The following is a 14,160-nucleotide window of genomic DNA, read 5'->3' on the forward strand; positions in this document are numbered from 1 at the left end:
CCAGCCCGACTGGCTCGCTATCACGCAGGATGCATCGTGTGATACCGTGCGGTAAGCAGATATCACTCTGAGGCACATCACGCGATAGGTGCTCTCCAGTTTCTGCAGGTAACTGGTTACCCTCAGCGCTTTTGACCAGGACGGGCCGCCGTACCTGAGGATAGATACGGCAACGCCTGCCAGTAGCCTACGTCTACTGGCGCACACCTTTGAGCTGTTGGACATCATCCTCGATAATGCCGCAACAGCAGTCGAAGCCCTCTTGCACGTATAGTCGACATGGCTGCCGAAGGTCAGTGATCGCGACTTCTCCCACCTGAATAACTGCATGTTGTGCTGACTTGCGGTTGTTGACGATAACCACCTCCGTCTCATGCTGAGCGAGCTCCAGGCCTCTCGCGCTCGTCCATTCCACCACAGTGTTGATCGCGTGTTCTGCGGTCAGTTCAACCTCGGGATTGACTCCCCGTACACCTCCAAGGTTACGTCGTCGGCAAAGCCGACGATCTTGACCCTAAGAAGGAACTTTAGTCTCAGAACCCCGTCATACATGAGGTTCCATAATACCGGGCCTATGATCGAGCCATGCGGGACTCCGGCGGTAATAGGAACCCTTTTCTGACCGGCATCGGTCTTGAATAGCACGGTTCTGGAAGTAACTTTCCAGGATCCGGTACAAACCCACAGGACGAATTTCGCGCCAACTCGAACAAATGTTGACAGCACCCTCTCAGATTTTAATGAAGCTTTCTGTACATGAGAACTTAGTCACAAAATGCCATTTTGCATACTTTGTATTCCCAAAAATGATCTAGACTGTCTTTTGAAAAGCACCAAACTTTTTTGTTACCAATTTTTTTCAAATGTTTAAAAATGACAAATCCTACAAAAAATGTTGCAGGAGTGATTTTTAAAAAATTAGTCAAATTTTTGAAAAAAATATTGAAAAAAATTCTTTATTGACTCCTACACTGAAAAAAACGATTTTAAAAATTTAAAGTCGATTTACAATAAAACCCCATTTTTGATTTCGATGAAATTTTGTTGCAACATAGGTAATTATGTTCCCTACCTACCGTCAAAAATTCAAGTTGGACACTTTCAAGGAAAAATGTAATTTGAAAAAAACTTTTCTTGTCCAAACTGAATTTTATTTCAGTGTATTTTTATCGAAAACTAAACCAATGAAAGTCATAATCATCTCAGAGTCCAATAAAACTCAGTTTGTGAAAAAATATTGTCTAATTTAGCAACTAAGCATATTGTTATTAAGGGGTTAACTACTCGATTATCTCGAAATGTCGTTTTACTAAAAATGGTTTTTCCATGATCACGATTGCCGAAAAACTACTCAAACAATTTTCTTAATTTTTTTTCAATTGATCGTAATTAATTGTTCTCGTACTTTAACGATTCCTTTTTGCCTTTCTCATATAAAGAAAGGCCATGCAATCACTGTAAAAATCGATTTTTTAACCGAGGCCCGGAGGGCCGAGTGTTATACACCATTCGATTCAGTTCGTCGAGATCGGCAAATGTCTGTGTGTGTATGTATGTGTGTGTGCATGTGTGTGTGTGATTTAAACTCACACAATTTTCTCAGAGATGGCTGAACCGATTTTCGCAAACTTAGTTTCATCTGAAAGGTATAACGCTGCCATAAGCTGCTATTGAATTTTTAGTTGATCCGACTTCCGGTTCCGGAGTTACGGGTTGAAGAGTGCGGTCACACAGCAAATTCCCATATAAACTGGTACCACCATGATGTTAAAATGATGTAAAACATATTAAAATTGATGTAACATTACTCTAGTTTGCGGGTCTGGATCACTAATGATCAATTAAAGCAGCTTTGACCACATTGGCCACCTATGACGGTGTACTATATACATTCTCTTGTACCGCATACATTCCAAAAACCAAAATCACAAATCACAAACTAAGATGAAAAATAGTATCAAGACCCTAACTGATAAATCCCTAATCTTTCCATCTCTAATCCTTCCCACGAATCCATTAAATCATAAACCCGAAACCTCACAGACTAATTAACTTTCCCATTGAAACTAAACCCAAAGCGTACGGCATTAAAATAAATGCTTGCACAAATGAACAACCACTTCTGACCTAAACCATTCCACAGCACTTGACTTACAAACCAAAATATGCATGTCATCTATCCTCTAACATAAAATAACCAAACAAGAAATGAAACGTAACAAGAAACCGCTATAAAATAACAGCGTTCTCGGTTATGCAATATTAAGCATTTCCTTATTTTCCTTTCCACTGTTTTGTCAGCTGCATGACTATGCCAACACAACGGTATACTGGTTCATTGGATCGGAATGAACTTTGTTGATTGTTCTATAGACACGCCTGGACAGCGTGTAATTTCCCCTGCGCGTCAAGCTTTAGCCTGACTGGTTGAAACAGTAAATAATATTGTAGACGTTGAATCACGTTTCTCGCTTAGGTAATAATGTAAGCAGTACTAGATTTAGGCAGGCTAGTTTTTAAGCAATGAGCAATAAAGAAAATGAAACAGTGTGTTTTCGAACAGCAATGTCTGACAAGAGTAATGTTTCGAACTGGCCTAAGATGACCATCCCCATTGGCTACAGTGTTTCCCACACACATAATTGCATCTTCCTAGCTCGGCAAATAATTTAGCTGAGATATATCGGTAATACCAAAAATAGCTGACATTTCAGTATTTTCCGAACATTTCCGAAAATCGTTAATTAACTTTACCGAACGATCGTCATCTAAACTGTTTTAACGAGAATTCGGAAACTAAAATACCGAGAGCAACAGCAATTTTGTCAAGAACCGAGGTCAGCATACCTCATTGCCGTAAAACGGTAAGCTGGTTGTCATTCTGAGCATGAACATCATTATGATCCGCCATATTCTTTTTTCGTTTCATACGCGACGGAAGTGTTCGAAAGTGTTTTCAAAAAATTAATTGTGCAAAAATGGACCGTGTCATGCAGCTTTTAGATACTGAGGAGGAGTCGGTAAATAATCGTATACTCCAGTTATTGAGTAAGTAAACAAATCACTTTCTTAATTTTTAGACATTCAGAGAAGCTGACGGCTGCAAACGTAGCATAACCTGCTTTTTTTGCAAACTACCGGTCGGTGGTAATCTTGAAGGGTTACAAAGACATATAAGTTATCACACCAAAAATGGCGATTTTGATGGGAAAACTATTTTATATAACTGCACTTTTCCAAACTGCAAATTGAGTTACTCGTGTATGGGATCTCTTAAGAGACATATTCAGCGAACGCATCCTGCTGTGTTTCCGTCACCGTTACAAAATCATTCATTTACATTCCCACTCTTCGATGATCTGCATGACAGCAGTGATGAATCACTTCCCGAATATCCAGAACAACTAGACAAAGGTTCTTCGAATGAAAATTACTTTTGTACGACATTAGAAGAAATCAAGAGGGTAGCTTCATTGGGAGTTTGTAAGCTGTTGGCCGATGTAACTTTGTCGCAGTCTAAGGTGACTGAAACTATAAATCTCTGTGAAATGGTAATTTCTATGACAACAGAATATTTACTTGAGAGAACGACATATTTTCTAACGCAAAACAATGTTGATATAGTTTCGGGAAATGCTATCGATTTTTTCAAAATATTTGACTGTTCAGATATATTTTCTGATGTTACAACATATCCCAAGCAGACTAAATTTCTACAACATATGGCGATAGACATTCCAAAGGCAACTGAGAAGCTACTTTGCTACCGAGAAGATGTTCGCCATGTTGATGGTAAACATAAAAATGTCAGGGTTCGTGAAACATTTCAATATATTTCAATCATTGACACACTTAAATTGATCCTTCGAAACCCACAAACGAGAGAAATGATTCTTGAAGATCAACGGAAACCTACCGAGGGAGTTAAGGAATACGATTCATTCCGCACAGGAGAATCTTACATGAATAATACATACTTTCGAAAGCACCCGGATGCAATTAGGTTGACCCTTTATCAGGACGACGTAGAATTAGGTAACGCCCTAAGTTCACGAGCAGGTATAAATAAAGTGTCGTGCGTAGATTTTAAAATTCAAAATATGCCTGATAAGTTCAACAGTTCACCGAAAAGCGTTTTCCCTGTTATTTATTGCACGTCACTAGATGTTAAAAAGCATGGTTATAACAAAATATTGCGTCCACTCATTTCCGATCTCAAACGATTAGAACAAGGTGTAACAGTATATTTCAATTCGGAAAAGTTTGTTATTAGAGCAGCTTTATCGATTTTCTGTGGCGATAAATTAGCGGTTCATGAGGTATTCAATTTGTTATCCCCAGCAGCAAACATGTTTTGTAGAATTTGTACAATTTCAAGACCATTGTTTAAGGCTAACCCCCATGCAAGTTACCCATATCGAACCAAAGAATGGTATGAAGAGAACATGGATATGTTAAAATCGGGAATAATTTCAACATCAGATTGTGGATTGAAAGATGCTGGATGCATATTGAATGAGCTGGAAAGTTTTCATATCACCGAAAATTTTGCATTAGATGTTATGCATGATGTTGCAGAAGGGGTAGTACCTCTAACAGTGCAGTTGGTACTGAGCCGATTAACAAAAATGAAAGACTTTGGACTTAACACCTCATATATTAATATGCGAATAAACTCATTCAAATATGGTTATATAGAACGAAAAAATAAACCATCTGCTAATTTCACGGACGATATGTTGAAAAAACCGGTTGGAAACAGATTAAAACAAACCGCCACGCAAAATCTTCTGCTACTGAGGGCTTTTCCGTTTTTATTTGGACACAAAATTCCTCGCGATTGCCAATATATGTTACTGATTGGTCATCTGATTAGCATTGTTCGAATATTGCAATCTCCAATTGTAGCCGAGTATTTACTTGCCGCACTAGATGAGCATATACGACTATTTCAGCAATTATTTTTTACAACATTCAGTAAAAGAATCAACAAAAGCCATCATTTAGATCATTATGTTGATTGTATAAGAATGAGTGGAAATATGAAACAATTTAACTGTCTTGTTTTTGAACAAAAGAACAAAGCATGTAAGTCTCAATCATCAACGTGTCGGAATTTCCAAAATATTACGAAAAGTTTAGCTAAGAGACAAGTTACTCGTATGGTGGTAGATATACTGGAAAATCCATTCAGAGACAAAATTGAATTTAAACAAGGAAAACATATTCAACGAGAGGACTGTAAAAGCAATCCCTTTCTGAAATCAATAGAAGAGATTGTTGTTATTACAAAATCTATCACTGTAAATGGTATCGAATTCCGTCCGAATCTGGTCGTATCCTTGAAACATCATGAAAACCTTGTGTTTCCTTCTTTCGGGGTTATTCGAGAAATTCTCATCATTCAGAACAAGACGTACTTACTCGTAAAAGCATGTAATACTTCTAACTATGACGAATTCCTTCACGCATACGAGATAGAGATAGCTGATAATAATGTCTTCGTAGAAATTAATAATTTATATCAGCATGCAACATTTGCTTTCTGGTCTACTTTCAATAGCACAAAAAAATATATTTCGAGGCGATTTTTTTGTCAAGATTACTGAATATGACTTGTAAGAATTTAGACATTGCATATCGGCTAAAACACTATAATTTTGCTTTTCCAGGTGATGAAGAAATAAATGAAGAGGATGTATTCATGTCACTTGAAGATTCCGATTTCACAAGACTAAAGATAACAACTAGATTAATTAAAATAATCCAAAGAGTACAACAAGAAATTGCCACTAGCAATGAGCAGGATTTAACTGAAGAATTCCTTGACGAATCGACTGAGGAAAAAACTGATGATCTCCAAAACAGCAATAATTATGGAGGCATTACACTCGAACAAGTAAGTAAACTATCTGAAACAAACTTTTGCACTGTATGTTTGCTGTTTTTCTTGAATCATTCCATAAACAAAACAGACAACATACTGTCTGTCAATTAACAGACGATATACACATTTAAATCGAGTAAGCAACTATGGAATAAAAACCTGAAAACGACGGTGTCCTACGAAAGGTGTTCACATTTATCTATGTGGGAGTGCGGTTGTCAGAGAGCAAATCCTGGGAACGGGACTCGTTGATAGATGTTTCTTTTTTGACATACCCGCTCATTTTGTTCCATACATTTTAGAAGAGCTGGCTTTTACGTGCAGCCAACATTGTCATGTTTGTAATATATTAACAGTAATATTTTGACAGCAGTTGTTTACACCATCTACCCAGTCAGTAAGAGAATGTCATCCTACGTTAGGCCAATGCATTTGTTCATTGATGACCCTACATTTCTAGTGGGGCGATGTTTTAAAGGCGGCATGCGTTACATAGCAGTACTTTCCGAGCTCGAGCTTTTTTTAGAAAACCTGCGAACAGCTGATCAGCCTAGTAAACAAAGAGCGCAGCAAATGTCATTCCGGTCAAGCTGGGGCTCGGCAAGTACAGCTATGTATCACAGCGTATTTTGAATGATTAACAGCTATTGTCTAACAAGGGTTATTAACGTATTGTGAAATAATTACAAATATATTAATACCAACCATTTACTAGCAGCCATTTTTTCAAACCAACATTTGCGTTTGTTGAAATCCAAACAGCCCAATGCAAGAGCATGGGCCTAGAAGCGGCTAGGCTAGGTCCATCATATGTTGACTACTGTCAACGTCTGTACATCGCTATAGGGGTGCCACCCCCTAGTTAATACGGAACACTCTGACGATTTTTCGAGGAACCGTCCCTAATAAACATCGTATGATTTAAGAGCCCAACGACCTGTTGAGGTATCATCCAAACAATATTGGATTTAAAAATACAATTGTAATATTTTTTATTGATTCAATTAGTTTGTCTGATTAGGTATTATGCATGTTACGTGTTTGAAAAGGTTTCTTTGTAATGTTTTATCTAAATTATTGTGGAAGGGTCCGAAATGTGAAAACTTCATGATGGAAAGAAATGTCATTTTCGAGTTTATGTCAAGGTATAAAATATCCATTGACAGTTTTCTTTCAAGAACAGTAATTTTGGAGTAGACTCGTGCATGTATTGCATTAAAAAACATAGGCAGGGAAATATTGGGCCCTATTCTCACAGTCACGTCACTTGGTGACTAGAAGGAAATTTTCTTCTAGTCACTAGGTGACGTGACTGTGAGAATAGGGCCCATTATTGACGTTAACATAATTTCACTTCCTCAAGGGTCCAAAATTGGTTGGTTACCCTATATAGTACCGTGGTACTTCAAAAATACATTGTCAAATTTACAGTGTACTTTCATGAAATATTACTAAAACTTGCCTCACTGTTGGAATTCTGACATATGCAAAATGTTGAGTCTTCCTGCTGAAGAAAATCGGTAATTGAGTTCTACAAGATGACGACACGAATGAACTCATAATGAATGAAGTTCATGTTTGATAATTCTCGGTGGTTTGTTTACTTTGTCAGATGCGTGAGTGCGAGCGCAACGGGTGCTCATCTGTTTCATTCGAACTCACGTAACTTCCATGTAAACAAACCACTGAGAATTGCCAAAAGAAGTTCATCCGGCTCGTTTTGTGGGGTTATGTCGGTTGGTGTAAAACCTAATAGTCTTACGATTGTGTCTGAATATTTGCGGTCTGTATGTGCTCTGTGAAAGCTTATGAGAATCCTCAGAAGACCACAGGTAAACTTGTGAAAAATATTCCGAGACCTGTGGAAAATTTCTAAATTTAATAATTTAAAATGGTTTCAGCAATTTGCAGTGGAAATGTTGAAGCTCTCTCATCCCAAATCAATATACGTTTGTTTTACATTGGCAGATGATTTGTAGAAACGGTGTTGTGCCAATAAACGATTATGTCGGCTACAAATTATCAGCTACTGGAGACCGACAAGTTTTCCAGCAATGGCCAACAGAACATAAAATTGCTGGTGTACCTCAGGGATCTAATTTTAATTCCTGATCCTCTGGAAAAAGAAGATGCACAAGTGTGTAGCCACCGAGAAGGAACACAATCTGACCACTATGCAGAAGACCCCGATAAACCCCCGCTTAATCTCGGAAGGAGGCACAATTCTCAGTTTCGTTAGTTTCAGTTTTTATTGTTTTAATCCAATCATGACGGAAAAACCGATTATGAGGAAATTCTGTGAATTCAATCGTGGTGTGGATTTATACCAACAACCAGATATTGAAGCTGAAGCAAAACCTGCTCATGAAGTGACAATCGATGTATTATGTTTGATCAGCACAGCAAGTTGCTGGTTCTTATCGAGAGGTTCCCAAGGGTTTAGCAGGATGCTCCAGCAAACGAGAAGTGGATGAGTCTATTGTGAACATTTGAAACCGCAGCCAACCACGTTCAAATCTAACTTGAGGTTATCGGCTTCAATTCTTTAGAGCTCACTTCTCCCGAGATGGGTGCAACTACTGATAAATATTAATCATCTTTTAAAGCATTTGACTATTAAAGAACGCAAATATAGTTTGAGAGAAAAAATGTTTTTCTATATGGAATATTTTATTCTTCATTTAATTAATTACTATAACCGATTACTTTACACTGATGTCGGTTACAATATCCATGACGCCCCGTCTATTAGCAAGCATTTTCAGCTTGAACTTGTGTGCCTATAAGGATGTAGAATTCTCTTGTGCGTTCTTGTTGTGCTCTGTAGGTGATGTGCGTCGTCGAGTAGCATATACGAAGTTCGTAATTTGACGATATATCGTGTCGTGAATTGAGCTCCTTGCTGAAAACGGTGTGTCACAACGACAAAGTATTGGGTGTAACGAATCATCCACTTGCAAAAGCGAATAACGTTATGTTCAACAGTTTGGGTATTCCTAGGCAGCGCATATCTTTTTTTGACATTAAAAATGTCTTACTCCACTATCTGGGGCTAGGTGTCATTCTAAAATCTAAACTATCTCCCATGTAACGAAACTATGTAAGGTTTGCACGCTTATAACTCCGATATTACTAGATGGATTTTAATCATTCATACACCAACCGATTCAGAAACACCTAACTTAAATATTGGTAATAATTTAATATCTCCCCAATAAAAGTAGACTTTTGGAAATTGGTAAAATTAAAAAGTTCACAAAAAACGGGAAAAATACCATTCGTGAGGCAGATTTCTCAGACACAGCCGTCAAAAGAGGGCAGCTTAGTTGCTCAATGAAACACGAAAAGTCATAAATAGAAGCAACGCATGTCCGTTTAAATCAGTTGTTGCTCTTATCCCACGCGAGCAACGTCGTCTCCGGGCGATGCAATAAGCGCTATCGATTTTCGGTAACGTTGGCATTTGCACACACTCGCACCTAAGTGACTAAACCATATACGGTTAGTTTATAAATAGAAGTGACGCGTACCCGTTTGAATCAGTTTTTGTTCTTATGTCGAACGGGTAAGATCATGGCTGCAGCGTCTGGGCACTACAATAAGCGGTAGACGCTATGCATTTTCGGCAGCGGTGGCCGTGTGCGGATTTGTCGGGTACCAGCATGGTGTCACAGAATGATTTGCAAAGTGGGTGGGCGAGGTGGTTTGGATTTAATTCAATACGGCGTGTGCTGCTTAAGAGTGTTGCGTTTGAAAAAAATATATTGATTTTTATGCATGCGTGTGCGTTGTAACTTGTTAATTCATGTTTACGGCGCTTTGTAGCTGCGTAGGGTAAAGAGCCTGTATCCCCTGCGTGAAAAATCTGAGTGTAATTGCATCGGAAACAATCACATTCCCAGCAGAACTTTTTGTTTTCTAATTTCAAACACTTTTGTTTCGTACTGCACACAACGGAAAATTTTAAAACAGAACTTACCGTCCCAGCAGCAGTTGAAGCGGGTGTTCTTTTTCGATTCAAATTCAAGCCATGTCTTAAGCGTTACTGGACTTAAAATTGTTTTCCCAGTTTAACCAGTCAGAATATCTGTCCTACCCTATATATTTAAAACACAGTTCTAATTGCGTTTTAAGGTATACAACAAATACGGTTGGGTATACTAATTTAAATTTTAAAATAAATCTGTTTTAAATTATGAAACAAACCGCTGTACTGAAGATATAATTATGTCAGTCCTATTACCACATAAAACACCTATATAACATAAAACGATGCAGAATTGGTTTAATAATACAATGTTTACACTACAGAGTTATAACACGTTTAAATAATTAGCAACAAGAAAAATGTCACCAAGACAGCATAAAACCCGTTTTAACTGGTAGTGCAAACGTTGCATAACAATGTAATTTATCAAATAATTTCATTTTTTCCACCACTAATCGATCAAGAAATACTTAAACTTAAGATTGTTTACTTAAGTTCATTAGTACCTTATTGAAAATTTAAATGGAAAATGAAATTTCATATTTCATGGAGAATCTGTATATTTCCGTTGGCGAGCGTGGGCTTCCGCATCACAGCTCTCAATGTGGAACTTTTCTTTTGAATATATTTTCTGGACAGACCAGCCTATTTTTACTAGATGGATCAGCCAAATAATGCCAATCACCTAGTGAGATACTTGATTAATTAATAGATTACCGTTAAAAGACCTTCAATAAATTATGTTTTAATGGGGAGGGTATATAGCAAATTGTAACATATGAAAACAGGCGAGTGAACAAGAACGTGTGTCGATATGTGTGATAGATAAAAAAGCTATATTTTTAATGTCACCGTGGTCGTGTCCTGTACACAACCCTTTAATTTTTTCCTAGGATCACAATTATGTCAGCCGAAGGATTTATTTGGATTCTATGAATGTTGTGATTGCTACATATGATAAGTTTCGTGATATGTTCTATAATTCGCTATGTTGAGGCTGTATACGAAGGGTAGCATAGCGACATAATGGCATGTATATGCGCTATATTCAATACATTCGAATTAGCTTATTACTGAACAACAGCATATTTTGAAGTTGCGTTGGATACAGCACGGATGCGCGATTTGAACAATAGTATTGAGAGATACAGATAGTTCTTGGGTACAAATTGTAGAAGCCAGATGCACAATGATGGTCTGCAGGTTGCACATGAGGGTTTGTCTGGCATGCTTTAACAAATGAGATTATAACTACTAGAGGGAGCATAGCGCTAGTGTCTCCATGTATTCACGGACTGAAACATGGGGTCTCGCTCTAGCATATTGTATCCCATTACTTTGACATGTGTGTACCCGGGGCAATATGTGTCATACTAATGGGCCTAGCATATGTAAGAGCGAGATGATATATTATCAGTGTTAGCAGCGACATACGACCTCTAGTAGTTATAATCTCTTTTGCTTTAACCTACCTAAATACCGAACCGTAAATATCGCACTTTGTTCTCCACCTAGCTATTACAACTGGACAAATCATTTGGTCGGTGTTAGGTCAGACCGGACTAAGTGACAATGTATTGATTTAGAGAAAAACGAGTTTAAAGTTTACATCGCAGCATCCTTTACGTTATAATTGGAAAATAATTTTTGCCATAATTCTTTTTTATTGTTTAAAATTTCAAATCTGGCAAAAGTCGAATGTAGCTGAAGAAATTCTTTAACTAGTGCAATCATTAACTCATTTTTCGATGTTTTGCGACTTAGTCCGGTTTGACTTAATACCGACCATTTGTTCTGAATTATCTACCGTAGGACCGTTAGTCAGTTCGTCAGTTTACAAACGTTTATCAACAAACAGCACAAATATTAACTGTCAGAAGAAAACAGACGAATTGGGTAGTCGAAATTTGATATTTAAATACATGGTGAGCCAAACAGTGGTGAACCATTTGTATGGGAGTGAATATGGCACGCAAAATGCAGGGTACGTTTAGTTTATTTAATGATATAAATATTTCCCTTGCGGGCCCGCTGCCATATGAAGTTTTACTACGCGCTTACAAATTTTGTTTCCGTTGGTTTATTTGTTGATATTACGTTTCGTGGGCCAGCATTGTGATATTAGCTGAACTTTTGGTCAAAGTCAAATTGGCTCCTTTTCGAATTTATTATTTTTCAATGATTATGTGATCGGTTAACTACATTTATTCTTTTCTCTTCAATTCTAGGAAATAAATGTTGACCTAATTTTTTGTCAAACGAGTGAAGGGAAAAAAGTCATGGAGAATTTGAAAGAAGGCAAGAACTGTGACGATAAAATGATAAAAAGTATTACCCATTTGTTATGTGATTTTCTTAAAATGGCTTACGGAGTGTAATTAATTTTTATTAAAGATAGGTTTAATGTACTGAAATGTATCCTTTTTTACTTCAGACGTGCTTCAACATTTCATAAAAATATGCTCGCAAAGTCTCTTGTTACGACGTATCCGAAGCTGGCATCACGGGTTTCAAATACACCACAAGTAACATGTTTTAATATGCACATGCAAATATCGGAAATAATCTGAATTGTTTTTAAAGGCATTGTGGTTTCTCATCAATGGTAGAGGAGAAGGCCGTCATGCAGGCAAGATACACTACCACATGGAATATTTGGCTAAGAAACAAACGAGTCGTGTGTTTGTTCGCAAAAATACAAAAAATCCGGTCGATGTGAAGCAAACAATCGCACCTGAGCAAAGTTCCATCGATTTTTTTGCACTGGTAGTATTTTTTTTTGTATTATCGTGATAAGTCGAACAATTTTTTTTCAGGTCGAAGAATTCAAATTTATTGTCCCTTCCAAAGAAACCAAATCCCGTATTGAATATTTATGGGAAACAACCTTCCAGTACCGTAATGAATATCGCAAGAAAAACGATTTCCTGTCGTTTTTGGAAGAATTTCCGGCAGCTGTTGCTTTTCGTGGCCAAATGGTATACAATTCATCTCTAGTTGTTAAAACTGTAAATATATTTTTATTTTGCAGATTTCCTATGATTTTCAGCGAATGTACAACAATACACTCAGGTTTTTTTTACGCGGGGGATACGAGCCGCGTAAATGAAAACCGCGTAAATTTCAAAATCCGCGTAAATGAAAACCGCGTAAATTTCAAAATCCGCGTAAATGAAAACCGCGTAAATTTCAAAATCCGCGTAAATGAAAACCGCGTAAATTTCAAAATCCGCGTAAATGAAAACCGCGTAAATTTCAAAAAACCGCGTAAATGAAAACCGCGTAAATTTCAAAAACCGCGTAAATGAAAACCGCGTAAATTTCAAAATCCGCGTGAATGAAAACCGCGTAAATTTCAAAATCCGCGTAAAAAAATATCGCGCAAAAAAAACCGCGTAAAAAAAACTTGAGTGTACTACTAACTTTGTAATTCAGTTCAATGAATGGAAGGTGAAAATATTAGATGTTTACAACCACTTGTTTAAAGAGTTGAACGATGGTAAATATCAACAAATATTTCAAAATTGGTATACTAAGTAATTTTTTTTTATAGATTTCATTCGTTGCTTGGCAATTATTCGGAACAAAAATCCCACCAGAGGAGCTAAACGAATGAGAAGTGGCAGTTTAATGCATGATAATCCGCTTCACGATATCATCCAATGGATTGGGGTAGGATTCTAAATCAGAAGCATTCTATTTATATATCACTCGCTTCACGTATTTACTAGGTTGATGATACTCTTCCGCAAGGCCATCTAACTCCAGTTCTCGTCGTTAAAGGAGGAAAGAGACTCGAGAGCAGCGGAGAGTGCTTCATATCATGGTCTCAGTTCAACGCCGATGTTAGCGATGACTTAATTGAGGCCTTTTTCAAATATTGTTCGTGCTTCGACGTGTTCCACGTGGACAATATTGCTAGCGATAAACATTTTTTTTTATTCTTCAAGAGTGTCATTTTTGGAATTGACCAGTTGAGTACCACGAATGAGCGATTTATGAGAAACATTTATGAAACGGACAAGAATATGTAGATATTTCTTTTGAATGTTACTCCTTTTTTGTTATTTTTGTTTTCATGTTTACTTTGAATTTTTAATAAAAAATAATTAACAGTGTATATAAACAGTATTATTGTTTAAATTCCGAAAGTCGGTAATAGATTTTAAAGGAAAACAATCAATAGCCGAATGTTCGGTAAACATTTTCTTTTTAGATTTGCCGTAAATATCAGTTGAAATTAAACTGAGCCTTCGGCAAAGTTTGACAGTTCTGAGCAAAATCA

At 37.2% G+C, this 14,160-nt stretch overlaps 1 protein-coding gene across 1 annotated transcript; it reads left to right on the forward strand.

Moving 5' to 3' along the window:
• Positions 1-7,637: 7,637 nt before the first annotated feature.
• LOC131680409 (uncharacterized) lies at positions 7,638-13,378 on the forward strand. Its single transcript, XM_058961124.1, has 8 exons — positions 7,638-7,719; positions 7,789-8,121; positions 12,104-12,249; positions 12,310-12,400; positions 12,459-12,641; positions 12,692-12,853; positions 12,907-12,947; positions 13,363-13,378. The coding sequence occupies exons 2-8, from the start codon at positions 8,017-8,019 to the stop codon at positions 13,376-13,378; spliced, it is 744 nt and encodes a 247-aa protein (XP_058817107.1). The 5' UTR covers positions 7,638-7,719; positions 7,789-8,016.
• Positions 13,379-14,160: the final 782 nt, after the last annotated feature.

The sequence above is a fragment of the Topomyia yanbarensis genome, chromosome 2 (assembly GCF_030247195.1).
Source record: "Topomyia yanbarensis strain Yona2022 chromosome 2, ASM3024719v1, whole genome shotgun sequence".
NCBI lineage: Eukaryota > Metazoa > Arthropoda > Insecta > Diptera > Culicidae > Topomyia > Topomyia yanbarensis.

Bases quoted from the DNA above. Each gene is read 5' to 3' on its own strand.
- LOC131680409 (XM_058961124.1), top strand. From the start codon at position 8,017: ATGCACAAGTGTGTAGCCACCGAGAAGGAACACAATCTGACCACTATG. The intron at 12,250-12,309 runs GTAATTAATTTT...TTTTTACTTCAG, and splicing joins CTTAAAATGGCTTACGGAGT to ACGTGCTTCAACATTTCATA. The intron at 12,642-12,691 runs GTAGTATTTTTT...ATTTTTTTTCAG, and splicing joins CCATCGATTTTTTTGCACTG to GTCGAAGAATTCAAATTTAT.